Raw genomic sequence first — 21,586 nt, forward strand, 5'->3', positions numbered from 1 at the left:
TAGGGTCTTTGAGCTGATCTATTTTGGTTCCACTTATCTTTTTTATTGGGGTTAAATCAAAAACTCACAATGAGCTACACTGTCAAACACCAGACGGACAAAGTTAGCCGCTGGCCGCTGAATACTACGGACAATTTAACATCTAAAAGGCCCTGTTTCCCTTAGGAACTAGTCCAGACCAAAATTAAGATAAGAAAAGGAAAAAGGAAAGTCAAGCTAACAGTTACTGCCATTACTCTTGAATGTTACTGTAAATAGTAAATAGGCAAATTTGATAGCCATTTACAGATTGTTGCACTGCCCCCAAGTGGGCACCACAAATCAATTAATGCGGAGTTAAAGCCCCACAATTCATAGCTACGCCCCTGTGGGTTGGACTCGATGTCATAAACATCACCAAGTCATGTCACCGGGGTGTTCAGCGAGGATGGTGCTGTGTGCAACGATCCATAATTTGCGCATTTCGATATCCACAGCAGCAGCAGCAGCAGCAGCCTCCTCCTGACTGTGTTCGTGTTGTAGACTACGCTCAGTGCCAGAGTCTGAGTCGTGATCTCCCTTACGTGCGCCGCTGCGTGTGTGTCATCTCTGACGTTACCGGGAAACCGCCTACATCGCCCTCTGTCTCCCCCAGTGACACCAACAAGCCAACCCCCCCCCCGGCCGCCGGCAGCTTGAGCGGCGGAGCCAGGAGAGGAAGAGCCGCTCGGTCCGCTCTCTGCTCTGGTCTGGACTGGTCTGGACTGTCAGCGCCGGACAACCGCATCTACCGCGCGTAACTCGAGTCCTCAGTGGTATGGACGCCGGAGGAGAGCATTGACCATCCAGGAACCATGCCTACTGTCCTCGGTGGCAAAGGGAAACTTTCCATTGTCTGTTTTCTGCTCCGATGCGCATATTCTCAGGTGAGAGAGAGTATATTTATATATGGACTAAACGGAAGGGAAAAGTTGTGATTATGTTTTGTTTGTTTGTATGACACAGACCGTTCAGTGACAGTGACACTCGTCTGGCTCTTCAGTTGAGTCCTCCAGTGTTTTTCTTGCACCATACTTGCACCAGTTTGTAAGATACACGAAGTAGTTTCAGGTTGAACAATTTCCCTCCTTTGAACTGAGCCCTGTGCTAAGATGAGACGTGTTGTGCTCTAATCCTCCTCAAGTTTCAGTTTGCAAATTAAAACCCTTCAGATTTTTCTACAAATGCACGTTGAATATAAGCTGAAAATGAGCATAACTTCAGTAATTGCAGATACTTTAAGAATGCAACAGGTGGTTGGCAGTGTAGTTGGCTTGCATGCTGCTTGTTGCAGGTGTTATGATGGGTTGTGGTTTGACCCTGAGGGATTTCATTCATCTGGGTATTGCACCAGGGCTGTGATGCTAGTGGGTATGAATGTGTGAGACACACTCTACATGATAATATCCTTACTAATGGGCCTGTAAAGTGTAAACTGATGGAGCTTTTTTTTTTTTTTTGGGCCTGTGCACCGTCACAGGATGCTGAAATACTGTCCGTCTGTGTTTATGTTTTTCCTTTAGTGCCAGTGGCCTCAAAACTGCCTCGTGGCTGTGATAATTTTCACACAAAGTGTTTTCCATCCGCAGGCTTAAAGTCCAGCCACTCAGACACTGACCTTAGTGAGTCATGCATGCAAGAAAGGGGAGCACCACACACCCGCATAGACACACACAGAGGCATGCACGGTGCACTACAAAAAACATTTTCAACTGTGCATACTCATGCTGCACAGATGACATCAAAGGCGAGAGTGGTGCATAGAGGTAAGAAGCAAATCGTCTTTCCTGAATGAACGCTTGAGCAGCACGCTTCTTGGCTTTCATGCAAGTGCAGTGAATTTGAATTGTGAGTTAAATCGTGAAAAGGAGAGAGATGGGGGAGGGAGAGAGAGAGAGAGAGAGAACAGAGTTGCTTAATGTGGATAGAAACACAAAGTTGCTTGCGACAGTATCAGCATCCGTCTGATCATCTGCAGCTGTGATTTCTGAGATGTGAGTCATCAACGTCCTCTCGACTCTCACAGTTTCTGTTTCTCTGTGTGTGTCTGTGTGTGTGGGTGTGTGAGAGACAGTGAGGTTTACAGTAAAGGGCCACACCGCTGTCAGTGTTTAAACTAAAAGGCGGGAAGCCGAGTGCAGAAGGTGATATTTGTGTGTATGTTTGTCTGTAGGTAATTGAAATAGGACTGTTCACATCTTTAGTAAAGACTGAAGAAAGAAATGAATGAATGAGTTCATGCATGTGTGTACAGTTATATTTGCTGCTGAACAATTCATTTTGTACAAAAATCTGAATTTTACGTGAACTTCAAACTGTACCAACTTTGTATTTTAAATGCTCAAACATGGAGTGTGTGCATAGTCAGCTGCAACTCTTGCCTGGTTGTTAAATGAAGCAATCCTTTTCTCTGGAGGGTTTCAAAACTTACCCCCCGAATAGATTATTAGCCTCAACTTCCTGTGTCTTTGTCTCATCTACTCTGCAGGTAACAAGAAGCCAACACAACAGCCGTGCCAAAGATATTCTGGAGGTAAGGAATGACTTTAAATCTTTATCGACTTTTTTAAAAGTGTCCCACTAGGACTAATTAACCAAAAAAGCTTTGCAATGATGAGCTTCATTGTGGAGTATTTGCATTTGATTATGTGGGGTTTGAGTCACGGGAGTCTTTAGATTTAGTAGTGTGATTAGTGCTATTGCTGTGAGGGGAAACACCTGCAGCTCTCACAGGGTGGTAACCGATGATTATTTTCACTATCAGTTCATCTGCTGTTTGTTTTTTTTGTTTTCTGACTAATCAAATTTATCGTTTAACCATAGTCTTTACAACATTTGACCAAAACATTGAATTGGAAATAATATCTTAACATATAAAAGTCAGGAATCAGAGACTTTATCATATTTGAAATGCTATAAAACAGAGAAAGGCAGCAAGTCTTCACACTGGAAGAGATGGAAGCAGAGAATATTTTGTAGGTTTGCATATAAAATAAAATAAAAACAGTTAAATTATGATGACAACAGTTACAGATTGCAGGGCAGAGGGCGTCCTGTCATGAGTGCAGGACAGAGAGGAGGAGAAAGAGTAGGGTTACAGAAGAGAGCAGTGAAAGGCAGATAGCAACACATAGTGCTCCACCGGGGAGCCTCGTCGTAGCCGGAGGTGGAGAGGGGTGAGGGCTGGTGCCGTGTCCTTGGTGACTGAGGGAGGAGATAATGAAGTGAAAGGATGAGCAGAGAGAGGAAACACTTGGCCCTTCAGGGCTCAATGTAGAGAGAGTGGGAAGAGAAAAGATTTAAGAGTCACCTGCCAGGTTGATTAACAGAACAAGTGTCAGATGAATGCAGACTTCCATTTTAGATAAAGACATGGTTTCACATTTTTGTAAATAATCTTATTTTGTTTTAATTTTTAGACAAGAAGATCAGTACCACTCTAGTGTCTGTACAGCTGCTGCCTGTTAGTTTAGCTTAGCTTAGCATTAAAAGAAAACAATGAGTCTGGTTGTGGGCTCCTACCAGCGTCCAATAGTTAAAACATTATATCTTGCAATATGTAAAAAAAAGAAAAGAAAACCTCACCTCAAAAAAATGATAACAAAGTTTTGGACTTTTATGACTTTGGGATAGATCCAGTCAGGCTAACTGTTTCTGCCAGTTTCCAGTATTTGGTATGCCAAAATAAGCTAAGTCACCATTGGCTGTGACCCTGGACTGAACCAGGCTAAAAAGGCTCAAAATTAAGAAAACACATTAGTAATAAAAACCTGCCCTTATTCTAATGGCGACTTGAGGCTGGCTCCCAAAGCAAGTCAATCCCCATTGACACCCATGAAATTATCAACTTTACAGCAGGAATAATCACGCTTGCTTGCAGCCCAGTCCAGAAAACAGTTTTGGTTTCTACGGCTGATCTCCTTCATGACGACTGTATGGGGGTGAATTTCAGTATCTTACTCATTTGAATTTGACTAAGGCTTTAAATTCTGTAAAATTTAGGGAGTGTAACATGAGTGACAAGTGGGTGACTAATGGATGATGTCATGGAGGCTACATCCATCTTTATTTACAGTCTATGTGATATTCTTAATTGGCTCTTCTTGATAAGAAAGCAAAAAAAGTACATCCCCATCCCTGCTCCACCTCCACACACACCATTAAACTTGAAAGCTGATAAAACCTGACCTTTTCCAGATCTTGCTCACTGTTTCGGCTGTCAAGCAATCTTGTGCCCTCCTTCAATGACTCCCTTTTATGCACGTATACTGTACTATACACACACTGAACCCCCATGACTCCACATTGTGACACAGCCGGGGAACCAGATCATGCTAAAATGGTAGATGAATGGCGCGAAATCAGGGTTTTTTGTCAGCAGCCACAAGGCCCGGTTTGTCTGAGTGTGGCTGCGGGCAATCTAATCAGCAGAGATGATAATCAGAGTCGGAGCAAAGACAGTGTGCTGTATATGCAGAGCTCTCACCATGTGGTTGGTTTCCTCTCCGTGCACCGTGCAGAGAGAACAAATAAGAAATGGGGTTAATCTTTCTTGATAGTCCAGGTGTATAATCATGTGTAATCATCACACACTCTTCTCTTCTCTCTTTCGCTCAGGGTCTCATTTTATTTTAAATCTCTACCAGGACTTAATCTGCATGAAAAGCACATAACAACAGACAATCACACTGATTGGGAAATGGCCGATGTGATTTTAGTAATACCTACAATCTAAATGGGAATATTAGGGGTTTATTAAAAGATGGGATATGCAGAAAAGAGTGTTAAGACTAATGGCTGGAGAGTTATGGATGTAAATATGTACAGTATCATGCTGCTGTAGTGCCACCTATAGGTGAAACACCATTGACTTTTGCAGTGTACACAAAGTTCTTCATAACTAGTTTAGTTAGAGCTGATGATAATTTTCATTTTATATTTATGTATTGATTATTTCATTCACTCATTTTTAGTCTGTATAATAAATGTTGACACAACATCTTAGCGTGTAATATTTAAATGGGTTTGGTTAAGTGATATAATATCTTAAAAAAAAAACAAGACAATGTTAATAAGAGCATGCAACCAATGGTTAGACTTATAATCAGTTCATTCATTCTCTGTTAAATTACTTATTCAGTTGGCTTGTATTTGGCTATTTTCAGTGACCTGAATTATAGTAGTCTCCATCCATTTCCACATTGGACCACTCCACTCTTTGGCTTTTATACCAGCTTTGTTTTGGGGGGATGGCGAATGTTCTTCCCAAGGTCTTCCCGAAAATGTTCAAACAATTCAGCTCATCAAAGTGATTCATAATATCCACTTCTATTGCAACCTCTTTAGTTGGCTATAATTGTAACATACAACTGCACTATGGTTTTAACTGTCGCTCTGGGGACTGATGATTACTTGTTGTGGCCCAATGCCACCTGACGTCTTTTACGTTCATCTCCCCAGGGCCATCTACAAGCAGCAAATGGTTTGATGGGCTGTCCTATGTTTTAGTTCACTGAATGTGCCATTGAGATTGCTGCCTTTGGAAATTTAAACAGAAAAGAAATAAATATCTAATGAATGCACTGTTGGTGGCTACTCAAAAATACTTTTTATATTGAAGTGACCCCTACTTTAAAGAGGAACTATGCAAGATTTGCACATAATTAAACAGCTTCGGAGTAACTGTGATGGTTAAATGACTTGTTATGGGGAGAATGGAGGCTCTCTGCCTACCACCTAGCATCTCTTGGCCAAAAAACAACCTTGATGATCAGATCAGTGCCTCCAGCCCGCTGATCCATGTTTCTTGCAAGGTCGTCTTGTGAGAAACATGGACTTCTCGCCCGCTGTGTTGATAAAACCAAACCAAAACCAACCAAAACTCTGAAATAGTGACCGGACGTGCGTAGTTCCCCTTTAAATACATGTTTGGAAATGACAATACATTCACTAAATGGAGAATGTTAACAGCAATTGTGGATTTTTAACTGGAACAATTTGTTTTTCACTGGGAATGACGGATTAACTGTGCTCCCCTGATTTTCCTTTATTGCCTTACATTGTTTTTTGTTATCTCTCTATGTGTAACTCTCCAAAAGATTACTGTACAATGAGATCAATCAAAACAGAATGACTGCACAGAAATCTTGACACAACTGCAGAGTGCACACTGTGAACCTACACGAGACACTGAGGGTGACCTCATGTTTCCACCAACACGCACACTCCCCCAGATCGGGAGGACTGAGCTCATATCAGGAGTGTCTCAATAAGAGCTTGTCTGCACTGTATGTGTGTAAAAAGGGAGAGAAGTTAACCCTAAATCAGACAGGAATAAAGAAAGTTCTGATGACAGATTTAGGATGGCGGAGGTTTCTGAATGTGAAGATAATTACTCACAGTGACATCTCACAATTCACCTTTGACCCCACCCACTGCTGTTGCACAGGACATGACTCAGTCCTGGCCGTCCCAGCAAGCCTTAGGGGGTGACCAGGCCCAAAGAATCCTCTACAATCCTAAGGTATGTGGGCGTGTTTGTTGTTTATCTTTGATAATTAAAGAGAAACTCCACCGAGGAGTCTCACTGAACATGTGAAAAGGAAGTTTTGTTAAACCCTTTAGTGACTAAAGATAGAGCAGCATGAAGTGAGTCAGTGTGCCAGTTGGCCCTGAAGACTACACGTTTGAGGATGGGATGTGGAGTTACGTTCTTACCAGACCTCTGTAGCCTGGGTAGCAACTCAAGTCTACATTGACTGCCAAAAGAATAACATATCCAAATGGCAGAGCAGCATTGTGGGTAATGTAGGCACCAGGTTTTTTTAAAAGGATAAAGAAGGTATTGACTAAATTAAAGGATGTTATCTCTGATTCTGCTACATCAATTTTGATCCTTTTCTCTGTCCATCATGAGTTAAAGTAGTGTGATGCTTTTAAATGTGCCTTTTAAGATTTGATTTTCAACCACTGTTTTATTGTCTCCCTCTGTCCTAAGGATGCAAAGCAACCAACACAACAAAGGCAAAGTGAGTGTTCACCGATTCAAGAGTTTGCATTTCTGATATATGCAACATTTTACAGCTGGTTTTCTCCATTAGTGGTGTAATATATGATCTATTTTCTGGTTTTATATGTTCTTTTACTCTCTTAGGTCAGGGGGATGTTCAACTGCGAATGACCCGTCACCCTCACGTTGCACCACACAAATCGTAAGTGAGGCATGAGGAAACAAGATCCACTGAAAGGTCATCAAACCTGAAGTGAAACTTTGGAAAACAAACATATGATAAAATATTTCACACCAAAAGCTGATGTGTTCCCATAAGTATTTTTTGAAAAAAAAAATGAATTCATGAATATCCTTAACCAAAAGGAAAAGCATTAAAAACAGAGAGAGTGGAGCGAAAAAGATAAATAGGGGTCAGTCAGCTAACAGTGTTTCAGGCTATGTAACCTAAGTCAGGTCAAAGGTCAGTTAACAATCCTGAAAGCTGTCAGTGGAGACCGATGTGCTTCTGTTGGTTAACTCTATACATCCTCTTTTTAACGCAAAACACATGTTCTGTAGCATAAGCCAACTGCAAGTCTCACCTTATCACACAGCCCTTGTTATGTAATACTGCGATTTTATGACGGTTCATGTTTCAAAAAATATTTGGAAAATGTTTTATTTTTGTGAGCAGTGAGCAGTGAGCACTGTTTGCATTTTAACTGGAATGCATTCAGCTACAAAAGTAAATCGTCTACGCTGGTAATCGTAATCCTATTCCAAACAATGGACATGCAAGTAAAAACAAATTATTTATTTAAAAATTATCAGTAGTGTGAACTTTGTACCTTATTAAATGATCGGTCATCCGATCAACTTACATGCAAAACTGGTTATGGTTTTTAAAAGTAGGCTAACTGTGGAAATCTGTATTTTTAAAATGTAAGTTTGAATGCTTTATCTAAGTTATGCTGTGGTTATTATTAGGTACACAAATTATCATCACTAAACACAGTTTCTTCATCCATATCATTAAAAAGTGAATGTGCTCCTGCCATAATTTATAATCATTCAGACTGTGGCATCTTGGTTTCTTACATAAAACTGATTCCAGTTATTTTAAATTTAAGAAAGAGAGAGACCTGGTTTAAGTATTTGAATGAGTTGTGATAGAGGGAAATAAAAGGATGTACTGAAAACCCTAACAACAACTTGCCCTTTTTCTGACTGTGTGTTTGTTTGTTTACAGCATGCTTGCTGATGACCTGAAGCTAAGCAGTGATGATGATGACACTCAAAGGGTATGTAACGCTCTGCCCCTTTCCCCCTGAAAGCCAGACAACAAATCACCATGCTTCAAAGCTCTTTCATGATAATATGCCTTTAGTAGTAGCTGTGTCCTAAGCTGATCCTCATGCTGCTTTGCATGCTCGAGGGAGGCAGACAGTGTTAGAGGGCGGGGAAAATGTAAGGGAAAGCAAAACAAAGATGAGGACTGGAGTGTTTCACAGCTCCTGTTGAAGGATGCCTGATTTTGTTGTAGTGTTTCATGGTGTGCGCTCACACGTCTATGCGCAGCTCAAATGGCATTCAGATCAAATTCCTTTTTCTCTGCTAATCGTACAAAGATCAGGCAGCAGATGTACCACGTCCAGTGAGTAAGTAAGTAAGAAACTCATTCACCTTGCTGTTCCTGTGAATGATAACTTTCTGTTTGTTTTGTATTCTTAAAGGCCACTCATGAGTCAGCTTCCTGGGAAAGACACAGGTACCTGATTGCAAAATACTGTGTGCATATCTTTTATTTTGTGTTGAGTGTTTGTCTGTAAACATAAGTCGAACCGTTTATGTGCCACGAATAACAACAGTATCCGTCTGAGTGGATGTGTGCTCTCCTCGGCCATGTACCTATGCTGACCCCACTCTGATGTTTGTGTGTGTGTGTGTGTGTGTGTGTGGTGACTGACAGCCTGTCAGCACAGCGAGCGCACATACATGGCAGGAGGGTGAGACATTCCAGCTCGGACTCTTCAGGCTCAGACTCCTCTGCCGAGTCGGGCAGCAGCAGCCTCCTTCATTCCCGGAGCCCGAGCCCAGACGTCCACCCGGATCCTGCGTCGCCTGCCAACACGCAGCCACAGCGCAGCGGCAACAACAACGAGGTACCAATGCAGAGCCAGACTCTTGTCCTCTTATGTCCATATCTCACTTGTCTGTCTCCTCTTCTGTTTGTGTGCCTGTGGGTGAATTCTCTGCAGGGAGTGGTGGCCACGAGGCCGTTGACGGCAGGTGTGGGGAGGGACAGAGGAATGAGGAATGCGTGTGAGTTGGGAAGGAGGAGGATGGGGGAGGTTGAGGGGCACGGGTAGCTTTGGGAATTAGTGCCTGGGTGTCATGTCAACAGGCTGAGTCTTAAAGAGGAAAGCCCTCAGGAGGTGGAAGTGATCAAGACTTGGGTTCATGTTGACATCTACAACTGGAGCTACTCTCTATCTCAAAACAACATCTCACACAAGAATGAGGCCAGCTTTGCATTTTGTTGTCTCAGATAAATACTGAATGGGTGATTTAATATATTACAGCGTATGATGGAGGCGGGTATTTGTTTGAGACGTGTGCTGGGTGGGGAATGAAAGGGAAACTTGCTTCTCTTTTATGAATGGAAGGCCCTGTAAAACATAGCAGAACTGTATCACTAAACACACACTACATTGGGCCCCTATCGAGAGGTAGGCAGCGGAGTGTGTGTGTTTTTTCGGAGGGGGAGGGAGGGAGGGAGGGAGGGAGAGAGGGAGGGGGGAGGGGTGTGCACCATGTGTTTTTCATTTATGTGGAGTGTTTGAGTGTCTCCCAGAGAAGAGATGGGGGTTGGAGTTCTGGACGCAGCAAATACAGAGTTCCAGGTAGTGAGAGAAAGAGGGAGGGACAGAAAAAAAAAGGGGAGGGAGTGAGGGCAGCCGAGAAGGTACAAGAGATGCAGTGTCTTCTCTGGAAAGAGGGCGAGGGATGTGGGGAAGGAGGGGAGGGTGGTCACTGTTTGACTTGAGGAGTAGAGGTCTAATTTAGCTCTTGGTCAGCTAAGAGAGCAAAAGAGAGAAACGGGAGACAGAGAAAGAAGTTAGCTCTCCAGCTGTGAGTATCCTCTGTTTTGGGTTTTTTTTTTTTTTTTTTCATTTGACTAAAAACTCCTGCAGTCTCTTGTGTTCTTCACATTCTTACAGTTACCAAGCCAGTTGTTAAGCAAACATTAAGTGAGTCATTTCACATAATTGGATGGGGGGTTGAGCTACTGTAAGAACAGATGTGGACTGTTAGACTATGTAGCAAGTAGGCTATTTGAAGGAGCTTAACATGCCGGTTGAAGTTTTTATAGAACCAAGTCTTTAGATATGAGTCACGTCCTAAGGTTTTCATTCTGACTTTCACTAGTTTTCATAGCAGCCGGGTCAGTGAGGTGCAGTTAACGTGGTGCAGTTAAGATGGCTCTATCGGTATGTGCAGATGTTGTGGTATGTGCACACTTGTTTGCAATGCGTGTCTGTCCCCACATGGTTAAATGTTAAGTGATCCTTCATTCTCTACTTGCACCTTATCTCTTTGCACATGAAAAAAAACATGTGTACAGCAGGGAAAGTAAAAACCAAAACTGACTTTCAAATAACCAAATATAATGCACGTTTCCTGCAAACACTTGTTACCAAGTCATGATTATGTAAATATAATAAATAATGTATGAGTATTCTTACATTTTCTAGTTTCAGTTTTCATAACTTAAGCAGTAGATTTTGTTTTGTTTTTAAGATACAGCTGTGTCTTTAGACCAGTTGCTTTGAATTAAGTGTGATGACTTACTTTTACCACACAAACAGATGTTTTAACCAGAGCCCTCTTCATAAAAAATTGTGTTTCTGGACTATTACAGAATGAACAGCCAAATACTAGTCATTGAAATCAGCTGATTACATAATTGTACATCAGTAATGGTAATATATAACATATTAAATAGCTACTACTTTGTATCTTGCATTTTGACACTTTGAGAAAATCCTGTTGATAAATACTCAACTCAGATTGTAATACTTAGTAAAAGAGCACTAATACATTGTTGTATTACTTGAGAAAACAATCTACCTAAACTTTTTCCACCATTTCCAGTGTGTCTCAGGCCTCTGGTTCTATTTGTAATTTATGTCCTTTTCTTTTTCTTTTTCTTTCTTGAGATTGACCATCCCTCTGCTGCCCAGTGGCAGTTGGATAAATGGCTGAAGAAGTCCCGCAAAAAATCTGCCAGCAGTGAGCAGGATCCTTCCCACAGCACTACAAGACACTTGTCCTCTCTTCACACCCAGCGAGCCCCATCTCCGGCCAGGTCCTGGGACAGCAATCAGGACTACAGCCCAAGCCAAAGCCCTATTCCCAGCCCACAGTTCAATTACAGCCAAAACGATAGCCCCCTACCTAGCCCTGGTTACAGCTTCTGTCCTAGCCCCAGCCCGTTTCCCAGCACATGTGTAAGTCCCGGCCCTAGCCCAAGGCACAGTCCAATCCCCAGCCCAGTTCCAAGTGTTTGCCCCAGTCCATTTGGGAGCCCAAGAGAAAGCCGCAGCCCAAGCCCTTTACCTAGGGAGCCTCCAAGAAGCCCAAGTCCCAGCTTACCTCCTCCTTCAAGGGTTCGTCAATACCCTGAGGTTCAGAGTCAGAGCCACACGCAACCTAACCAAACAACTAATTCACACAAGACAAAAATCAGGTCATGGACCGACACGTTGCCTAATGCCGACATCAAGAACAAGCCCACAAATAGTAATAGTCAACCGCTGCCAACTCATCAACATAGGCCCAAGACTCAATCCACACAGAACCAAGACCAAAGCCAAAGCAAATCCAAGACTTCTGCTGTTTTAAACTCTTCCCAGAGTCACAACCACAAATCAAGACCCAAGTCTAACTTTCAGCCAAATCCTAAACAGCTCTCCGAAGCTCCGAAAGCCAAACACGCATTACATTTTGAGCAGGTCCAAGGTAGCAGATCCCACCACAGCTCCAACCACAAACCCAGGCCTCCATTTCAACCCAGCTCACAACATAGCCCCACAAGAGCAAAGCACTTAGTTGCTGCTAACCGTGAGACCAATGCTGGTCATAGTACTCATTCTGAACCTACCTCTAAAGCTGCCAGTAATACTGGTGGTGGGTTGAACTCTCGGGCTAGTCCTTGCCTAAAACCTAGGGCCAAGTCGTGGGAAGCTGCATTGTCAGTTCCTGTGCATGTTAATCAGACAAAGACATCACAGAAGAAATCCCAAAATAAGGAGCAGCAGGTAGATCACAGAGGAGATCACAGAGGAGACCACCGGACCCAAGCAGAAGGGAGAAAACACGAGAGGAAAGAGGACAGACATAGGGAACAACAGCAAGGGAAACAGGAGAGAAAGGCAGGCAAGAGGCTGGCGGAGGAACAGCTACTGAGACGTCCCTGGATTGAGAGTTCAGCGGAAGAAGAGGAGGCAGAGGAGGAGGAGGAGGAGGGAGCAGTAGAAAGGCATAGGAGGAGAGAGGAGACAGCAAAAGGTGAAAACAGGAGGAGGAGGGAGCACCAACACAGACGCGAATGGCAAACAACAGTCCAGACCAAACAGAGACAGTCTACCAACACCAAGCAACACTGCCTTCAAGAGGACTCGCGCCACCAGGGGAGGACAACAAAGGGAAGAAAAAGTGAGGAGAGGGAATTACAGCCAGATCCTTCACCTCCTCCGTCACGTACCCCAACCCCTCCTCGGCCATCCTCCCCATCATCCTCATCCTCCTCTTCCTCCTCAAATTCAGATTCAGAGTCTGAACACCCAGCTCTGATCACCAAAGTCCCAGCCGATTCTACCTCCCAGAAGAGATTTGCCAAGGAAGGGCGTCAATGCCCGGGCAGACCTGACGCAAACAAGCCAAAGGTGGTGCACTCCAAAGGACCTGTCTCAGCTAATCCAGGTGAGGGGCAGCAGAGTGGGGGGAGGCAAAAACTCTACACCCTGGTGCCTTTTGGGCGAGGTGAGAAGACAACAGCGCCTTCCCAGCGAGGCCTTAGAAATCTGGTGGTGCATATAGACCTCTGTCTTCTCAAGAGGGTCCCCGACAGCACTACTAGCCCCACTGTTAAAAAGCCTTTCTCCTCTCCCTCGTCCTCTTCATCAACCAAGGACAAACAAAGAGAGGCTATGAAACACCTATACACACCTGAGACCGCGACAAAGGACAGCAAAAGGAAACGCAAGGTAGACAACATGCAGTGTACATTTTTATATTCCGTCTATTATATTTTTTTTGTGTCTCCGACCCTGTACATATTTTCATGCATTAATACAGGCTGAAAACATTGATAGAGGCATATTCCTCAAAGAGTGCTTATGTGTGTTTGTGTGTGACCAGCTTGAAAATGGTGAGTCACACAGAGAAAGCAAGAGGAGTATTCCTCATGCAAGTGACCTCTCATGTCGGACAGAGTCATCAGCTCACACAGCGCAGTGCAACATTGTGACTGAGACCACACACAATGGGTAAAAACAAACACAACACCACAAAATATGTGATTATATATTATATGTATATTTAAATCTCACCTTACGTGTGTTTGGGTGTGTACTTGCAGGTACTTGGAGGAGTATTTAGACAGCAAGAGGCCTTTATCCCCCCTGTCTCCACTGTCCAACAGCCCTGAGCCCTCCAAGCCTCCCGTCAAAACAAAGACGTCTGAACAGCATCACATCCACACCCATAAGAACAGAGACAAGAATAGAGTCTCTGCTGTAAAGGTAATACAAAAAGGACTGCTTGTTGAGATTATCCCAAGCCCATTGGTTCCAACATTTGAGTTAAATACACCTGTTTCTAAACCTGTACACTCAGCCCAAGATGGAGGTGGAATGTGTAAAGGTATCAAGACAACCCCAGCCCCCATGCGAGTCCTGGAGTCTTACAGAGCACAGGGGGACGGTGCCCAACCACGAAACGTGAGCAATTATCCCAACAACACACACAGTGCATCACTGCACAGCCCATGATGGTAGTTGAGATAGATAAAGCTTGTTGTGACTTACTGAAAACATCAAATACTTTGACTCAGGGCTCCAGACTGCCCCTAAATGGGAGCATTTTGCCCTTAAAATTTGAGACAGTGCAAGTACATTTTTCATCTACTTGCGTGTGCAACCAGTAAATTTGCAGTTGTTTTTTTTTTTTACACTGGTGAAATGCAGAAGGGGCGACTTAAAGACTCTGGTATCTGTCATTACAGGTGGCAGGCCAATGTGTGTGAGGATCATGAATGAAAAGGAAATGTGAATATTTGATTTGCAAGTCGATTTACAGTGTGCGCCCCTAAATTCTCTGATTGCACACTAAAATTTTAAATTAGGGGCCACTATGCTCCTAGTAAAAAAAAGTTAGTCTGGAGCCCTGCTTTGACTGTACCTCACTATATCTGCATTTTATGTTCACCTTCCTAGTCCACACCATGCTGAGTACTACTTACATGAAGCTAAAAGGATGAAGCATCGTGCCGACGCAATGGTAAGTTCTTGATCTTTGATTGAATATAAATGGTTGAGAGAGAGAGTGAAACTGCATTGTATGATTAGATGAAATACACTGATATTTTGGGAAATCCAATCTGTTTAGAAACAGAATGATTGGTTTGATTTCTCTGTTAAGTCAGCAAAATGTAGTAGTAGTCTCCTTTTTCCAATGAGGAAACAAAGAAATGAACATGCAACATACTCTGTATGTTAACATCATATATCAGTCAGTATACTGAATATATATTGTGCTTTGGCCATTTAGAAGTTGGTGTTAACCTAGAAATTTTGATTAAACAGTAAAAATCAATGTGCTCAAAACATTTCCTCATACATATCAGATCCTGTATAAATTAGGGTTTTGGTTTCTGCTGGATTGTAGCCATTTGCTGCCTGTGCTGAGCTGAACATGACCTGTTGAAGAACTTACCATCTAATTCCTGTTTGTTTGGATACTTTAGAGCAAAATATTTAAATAGTCTGTCCTTTAATATTTCACCCAATCTCTTGTTTCAGGTGGACAAGCTGGGGAAAGCTGTGAACTATGTTGACGCTGCTCTTTCCTTCATGGAATGTGGGAAAGCAATGGAGGAAGGTCCGCTCGAGGCAAAATCTCCCTACACAATGTACTCAGAGACAGTGGAACTTATCAGGTAAATACGACATCAAAGCTAGAACAGATATGTTATTAGGATAATGAAAACAAACAAGGCAAGGCAGCTTTATTTATATAGTGCATTTCATACCAAGGGGCATCTCATTTGACAGTAAAAACTGGAAACATTAAACATACAATTAAAGCAGAAGTAAGTGATATATTTGTGTTAATCTAAGTCTTAAATAGTTAGTATATCTTCCGACAGCAATCACTTCTATAGAGTGTTTGGACTGAAACACGGGTCTGTCAGTCACTCTGCTCTGCTCTGAGCCGAGGAGAAAACATTTATTGTATCCTACAGTTTTTATCCAATGAGGAGAGAGAACGGCATGCAGGGCTGTGTGTGCAGCCAAGGAACGCCGTGAATGTGGTGACGTAGCGACGAGGACTGTTATGGTGCGTTCAAGGAAACTCGTTTTTTTCCGACCGTGAAGTGGTACCAGTTCGATCTGGTACGAGTTCACCGGTCGGAAGTTACGAGTGGCCGTTATAGTGACTTTCACCGGTAAAACAGGTCGGAAAAACACGAGTGGGTTGCCTGAAACGCTACAAAGTCGTAAGTTGTGACTTGAAGCTGTAATTTACGATTTCAAAAGCCTGCCTGGAACGCAGCATTAGCGAAAACGACCGGACCACTTACTTCTGCTTTAAAAGCAAGAAAAAATAAGAGAAGGTACAGGAAAAAGAGAGAGAGAAAAAATGCATGAGCAGCATTAAATATTGATTGTATTAAAACAATTAAGAGAGATTTAGATTTAAAGTTCTTAAAACGAGCTCAGCCATAAGCACATGAAAAGAGACGTTTTTAACCTGAATTTAAACAAACTGTATATGAGCCGGAGCTTCGTTAACAGTCCAACGTCTTCAGGTATGCAATGAGGCTGAAGAGCCACTCCGGCCCTGGGGCAAGACAGGAAGACAAACAGCTGGCGGTTCTGTGGTGCGTATGTCATCTTCTCTGTTTATACCACATCTATCAGCGTGCTGAAGGTCCTGCATTTTGAATATGATTTGTGGTCCGTTTTAGTCTCTCTGAATTGTGTTTGTATGCCTACAGTTTCCGATGCCTTGCCCTACTTTACTGGCAGATGTTTCGCTTAAAGAAGGACCATGCACTGAAATACTCCAAAGTACTGCTGGACTATTTTAAGGTATATCTAAAAAAAACAAAAAAAAAACAAGTCTGATTTACCACCATCTACTCACAGACACTTACACAGATTTCCGGACAGCATTCCCGGACAGCGATAAGAGGAATGTAAACAGCAGGAAAACTCCAAGTCTTATTTATGTTCTTATTACAGAGTTCTCCCAAAGTGCCTAACACACCACCCGGCTGGAACGATTCTGGGAAGTAAGTGGAAAATAACTTTATACCATAGACTCTATTTCAGATTTGGCTTCTATTCCATCCGCTGAAAGTCCATTCATCACCATCACTCTATTGTATGTGCTTTCACTCCTAGGGGCGCAGGAGGACCCCCGTCATCGCTCTCACCCAATGCCAAACACCTTGGACGCGGTTCACATGGGGGCAGCACTTCCCCCTCTCTTATAAGCATCCCCCAACGCATCCATCAGATGGCAGCAAATCACCTGAACATAACTAACAGTGTCTTGTACAGCTATGAGTACTGGGAGGTGGCTGACAACCTTGCAAAGGAGAATAAAGGTAAACACATGGCTTAGATGTAACGTTCGTATGGTTGGAAAACTGTCTTTGTTTGACCACACTTGACAGCAGTTTTTAAGCAAGGTTATTATAGTTTAAAAAATGTAATTAGTTTTTTTTTTCAGTTTATTTTTTGTTAGTTCAACAAGTGATTAAGCAGTTTTAGTTTTTTTGAGAAATTGACTAGTTTTTATTTAGTCTTAGTTTTAGTTTTTCAGGTATTAGGAGAAAGCCTCTGTGAGACCTTTGAAGATGAACTTCCAAATTTGTTACGTTCACTCTTATACCTGTGGGTCGTATTCGAAGTCGCCCCATATTGAGCTGTGGCATTTTCTTCCTGCAACATCTCTAAGAAAACTAAACTATAAGATATTAATGTTATCTGCAATTCAGTTTAGTTTTAGTTAGTTTTGCATTGTTCATTGTCGGTTTTTATTTAGTTCTCGTTTTTTGAAAAATTGTCATTTTTATTTCAGTTTACTAAATCATTTTTGCATGGCTAGTTTTAGTTTTAGCCTTAGTTTTAGTTCATAATAACCCTGTTTTTAAGAGCATTTTTCCCCTTTCTCATTACAGAGTTCTTCAATTACTTGAATACTCTGTCTGGGCCACTGACTCTTCACAGTAGCATCGCTCACACAGTCCAATACACCAGACAGGCTCTTCAGTGGATACGCATTAGTGCCAAACTCAACTAAGGACAGATTTGCCTTTTACCTGTTCACTGGATCTCCAGTTCTCATTTGCTGTGAGATGAGAGAAAAACGCAATGCAGCTAACAAGACAGCGCAGTTGGCTACTGTGCTGTGTGAAACGGGAGTTGGATAAGATCTGATGGGGCCGACATTTGTCATCATCAGGGCTTTTCTGTGTGCAAAGCCTTCTGAAGGTGTAAACTATGAACATCTCACACATTCACTCCATGCGATTTCTTCCTCAACATTGGATTACTCCTGAGGAGTTGTGTGTGCTCTGTATTTGAAATCTCTAATCATTTGCCAAATATTGCTTGGATCTCAAAGAACTCATAGACAACTTTGGATTTCATCATCATCATCCATCAGACTGTTTCTGTGGACTACAAATGAAAAGATACCATGGAAGACCAACCAATCATCCAGTCATATACCACTTTCTCCAAAGTAGAACACTTGTTTCCTAATGAAGGACTCGTCTCTTACTTCTGAATTTTATTATATTTTCACTTTTATGTGTTTTTACTGTGCAATATTTGATGGATTATCTGTTTTTAGAAAATGAGAAAATACAAGAGAATAATGTTGGTGGGTCTAGTTGCCAACATTAAAGATTACAAAATGTATTACTGGCTCTTTGTGGAGTGTGTATAGTTGACTGAAAAATGTTGAGGAGGTCATCCAGACTACGTCTTCATAAGTTAATTTTCTTGGGCATGGTTTAGGACCTTTCATTTTACATGTCTAGATTCTGCGATTCATTCCAGGCTTGAGACAAAAGTAGAAAGTGTACTTGCAACATGAGTGACACAGCAAACAGCATGAGGACTGCAGTCTCATCTGTGGGTCAAAACATTCTTCATCTCATCAGTCTATGAAGCTCATCCCAAATCAACTGGACTACTGTCACCTACTGGGTCAGCCCTTACAATCATTACTTCCATTTATTTTTTATTTACGATATTTGAAGTAGTTGAATCACTTAAAGGGATACTTCACCCAAATTGGTAATTCACCAATTGTCTACTCACCGTCATGCCAAAAGAAAGGGCTTGGAGAACTATTGGAGTCATCAAAACGCTTTTGGAGTTCCAGGGGGGGGGGGGGGTCCGGCTGGCAACGGCAGATTGTGCTCACTTTTGAATAGTCCAAAACACACACTATGAAACATCCAAATACCTCCATACTGCTCGTCCATACTGACCCAAGTGTCCTGAAGCCGCCACATGAAAAAGTTGTTCAGAAAAAATTAATTTGATCTCTGTTTTTAGCCTAACTACTTTTTCATGTCGCGGCTTCAGGACACTTGGGAGTACGGACGAGCAGCATGGAGGTATCAGGATGTTTCACATGTTTTGGATGATTCAAAAGTGAACTCTATCCGCCGCCATTATATGAAAATCTGTCACCAGCCGGACCCCCCCTGGAACTCCTAAAGCGTTTTGATGACTCTGAAAGTTCTCCGAACCCTTCCTTGGCATGACGGCGAGTAGGAAATTGGTGAATTATCGATTTTGGGTGAGGTATCCCTTTAAAAAACACGACAAGACACGGTTGGTGGTGAGTCAGCAGCGTTACCACATTATTTACAACTTATTTAGGTGTACCTAATAAACTGGCCACTGAGAGAAGGTGTGATCCTCCGTCATGATAATGATCATAACACTGTTGGCAGCACAGTTTTTGAAAGCATTCATTCACACAGGTCCATGTATAGGTTGTCTCGCTCCTACCTTGGCTTTTTGTTATTGCAGACACACACACACACACACACTAGGTGAGAGTGACTGTGTGGGATTCAGACTCAGTCCAGTTGTGCTCTCTCTCACATACAGTCTCTCTCTCTCTCTCTCTCTGGCTCTACATCACTGCAACTATACTTCCTGCTGCACAAACACAGAAGTCGCACATGAAACTTCAGCATCCGATGTCTGGTACCATAGCAACAGAGAACAACCAATAAGGGGGGCTCTTCAGGACACAACAAGCCTTAGGTCAATAGCATGCTAGCTTCTTTGATTTTTATGAAATAGGATTTGTTTCAAACTAATCCAGCACAAGATTAGATTTTTATTTCCCGCAGACTATGATCTACTTAACTCTACTATCCTTTACTTGAACCAAGAAGATAATATCCCCCCCCCCCACTTCAGCTGCCATGATTAATCTAAAAAAAAAAAAAAAAAAGCAGTCAAATCAGTCCACATCAGATTAGGTAAACCATGAGAAACAAATGGGAATCTCAGTAAAGGTGGTACCATTTTTGCTGGTGCTGGCTCAGTGACCTTATTTCACTTGCATGATAATTGAATCCATTCGTTGAGCTGCTGAAAATGCACATAGCCTCTCTACGTCGTGAAATTGAAATGTGCTATCTTTTTTTTTTCTGACTGTGGGCTACACTGGAGTATTATTGTCACAGTGGGAGTAGGGGGGTAGGGGGGTAGTGGATATGTGGAGTGGACCACCATGTCCACACACACGCACACAGGCACACAGCCTGAGCTGCTGGTTCGTTCATCCGGCACGTGTCCCTGCGTCACGGCCCTTCGCTGCCTATGTGTGCCGGGCCGTCTGAGGACAGCCGAGCTCGGAGCCAGACAGTACACACACACGGCAGACAAAAATAAATATATAAATAAATAAATAAAAACCCTAGACTGCTCTGGATCTACTGTCTCAACAGGCGGTGTGGGCGCACTGATTGACAGCGCAGGTTATCAAAGGTGAACAATCGGCCAGTGCGCGCAAGATGCGTTTAGTTTGGGATCAAACTGCTCCACACCCGCGGCTCACTCGTCGTCTCCTTCTTGTCCGAGAAAACCGGCGTAAAAGTATCAAGAGTGGGCGGTTTAAAATGAAAAAAACAATAAAATAAAACTGTACAGAGCTTTTTCCAGGAGCTTTTCAAGCAGTCAATTCAGATTCAGATGCCACGGACTCGCTTGCCCGCACAGTGGCGGCATTACTGCACAACTTGAAGCTAAAAACAAGAAGCCGGGGATGAGCTGCATCAAGCTGGATGAGAAACAGCGACACGACACCCGGAAGTTGAGCGTATTTTGTTTTTGAAAATAAAATACAGACCACACACAACACTGTACAGTCCAACTACAATGATTTTACACTTTCAATACTAGATTTATATGCAACTATGCTGTGTCTAAAGAGCAGTGATGGGAATAACGGCGCTATAAATGAACGGGGTTGCTAACGGCGCTACTTTTTCAGTAAGGAGTAACGTTAATCAATAAAGTTACTACCGTTATTACGCCTTTACCATACTGACAGTAAAAAGCGCCGTTACTTAACTCAAGCAGTCCCGTCATAAAATAATACACCCCTTCCTTTAAGTGAACATTATAAACACTTTTCATTTTTTGCAACTCACTTCCGCATAGGCTCTGTGACGCGCTGTGTCGGTTATTTTTTTGGGGAAGTAACGAGTAACTATAACCAATTACTCTTTAAAAGTAACGTGCCCAACACTGCTAAATACTGGTTTTGAAGGTCAAATTCGGCTGCTCAGTGTTAGCAACTCACTACCCAGAAGGCGCTAACCCAAAGCTAATTAATGTGTTAGCTTGTTTATGAGCTAAACTAGCAAGCCGCGTGTGCTAAACGCTGACACTCGTACCTGCTAATCTGTGCTAATGCTAACATATAAGTAAGCAGATATTATAATTTTACTCACCCCGAAAAGTAGGAGCTAAGACGTCCCCGTGTTTGTCTATTAACAACACAACAGGCTAACGTTATATTATCTGTCCGACCGGGATAGCCACCGGCCGTTAGCTAACTGCCACGACACACCTGTCACTCAAACTGACCACGCCCCCTTAACCATAATTAATTCATAGACAAAAAATAATATAGAAATATGAATAAAATTAAAAGTGGTGAGTTACATAAAAATTCAACAACGGGAAGTAGCTGTAAAACAACCTTTTTTTTCTTTTTTACCAGGCTGTATCTAACGACCAT

At 42.5% G+C, this 21,586-nt stretch overlaps 1 protein-coding gene across 2 annotated transcripts; it reads left to right on the forward strand.

Moving 5' to 3' along the window:
- Positions 1-666: 666 nt before the first annotated feature.
- aff3 (AF4/FMR2 family, member 3) lies at positions 667-18,234 on the forward strand. Of its 2 annotated transcripts, none has more exons than XM_085765300.1 (19): positions 667-905; positions 2,507-2,551; positions 6,467-6,541; positions 7,016-7,046; positions 7,172-7,229; positions 8,259-8,310; positions 8,743-8,777; positions 8,979-9,171; positions 11,230-13,278; positions 13,433-13,560; positions 13,653-13,815; positions 13,910-14,013; positions 14,509-14,572; positions 15,094-15,230; positions 16,104-16,175; positions 16,293-16,386; positions 16,540-16,589; positions 16,702-16,907; positions 17,484-18,234. In XM_085765300.1, exons 1-19 carry the CDS (start codon positions 834-836, stop codon positions 17,603-17,605), a joined length of 3,750 nt encoding a protein of 1,249 aa, XP_085621426.1. In that variant the 5' UTR covers positions 667-833; the 3' UTR covers positions 17,606-18,234. The 2 variants fall into 2 exon arrangements, with proteins under 2 accessions (XP_085621426.1, XP_085621427.1); XM_085765301.1 differs by having other exon boundaries at positions 16,517-16,593; positions 17,484-18,215.
- Positions 18,235-21,586: the final 3,352 nt, after the last annotated feature.

This window comes from Trachurus japonicus, chromosome 21 (genome assembly GCF_045865225.1).
Source record: "Trachurus japonicus isolate A0001 chromosome 21, Traja_1.0".
Lineage (NCBI taxonomy): Eukaryota > Metazoa > Chordata > Actinopteri > Carangiformes > Carangidae > Trachurus > Trachurus japonicus.

Excerpts from the sequence above, each read along its gene's own strand:
- aff3 (XM_085765301.1), top strand. The coding sequence starts at position 834 with ATGCCTACTGTCCTCGGTGGCAAAGGGAAACTTTCCATTGTCTGTTTT. Across the intron at positions 8,311-8,742 it reads ATGATGATGACACTCAAAGG|GCCACTCATGAGTCAGCTTC; the intron begins GTATGTAACGCT and ends GTATTCTTAAAG. Across the intron at positions 13,279-13,432 it reads ACAGCAAAAGGAAACGCAAG|CTTGAAAATGGTGAGTCACA; the intron begins GTAGACAACATG and ends GTGTGTGACCAG.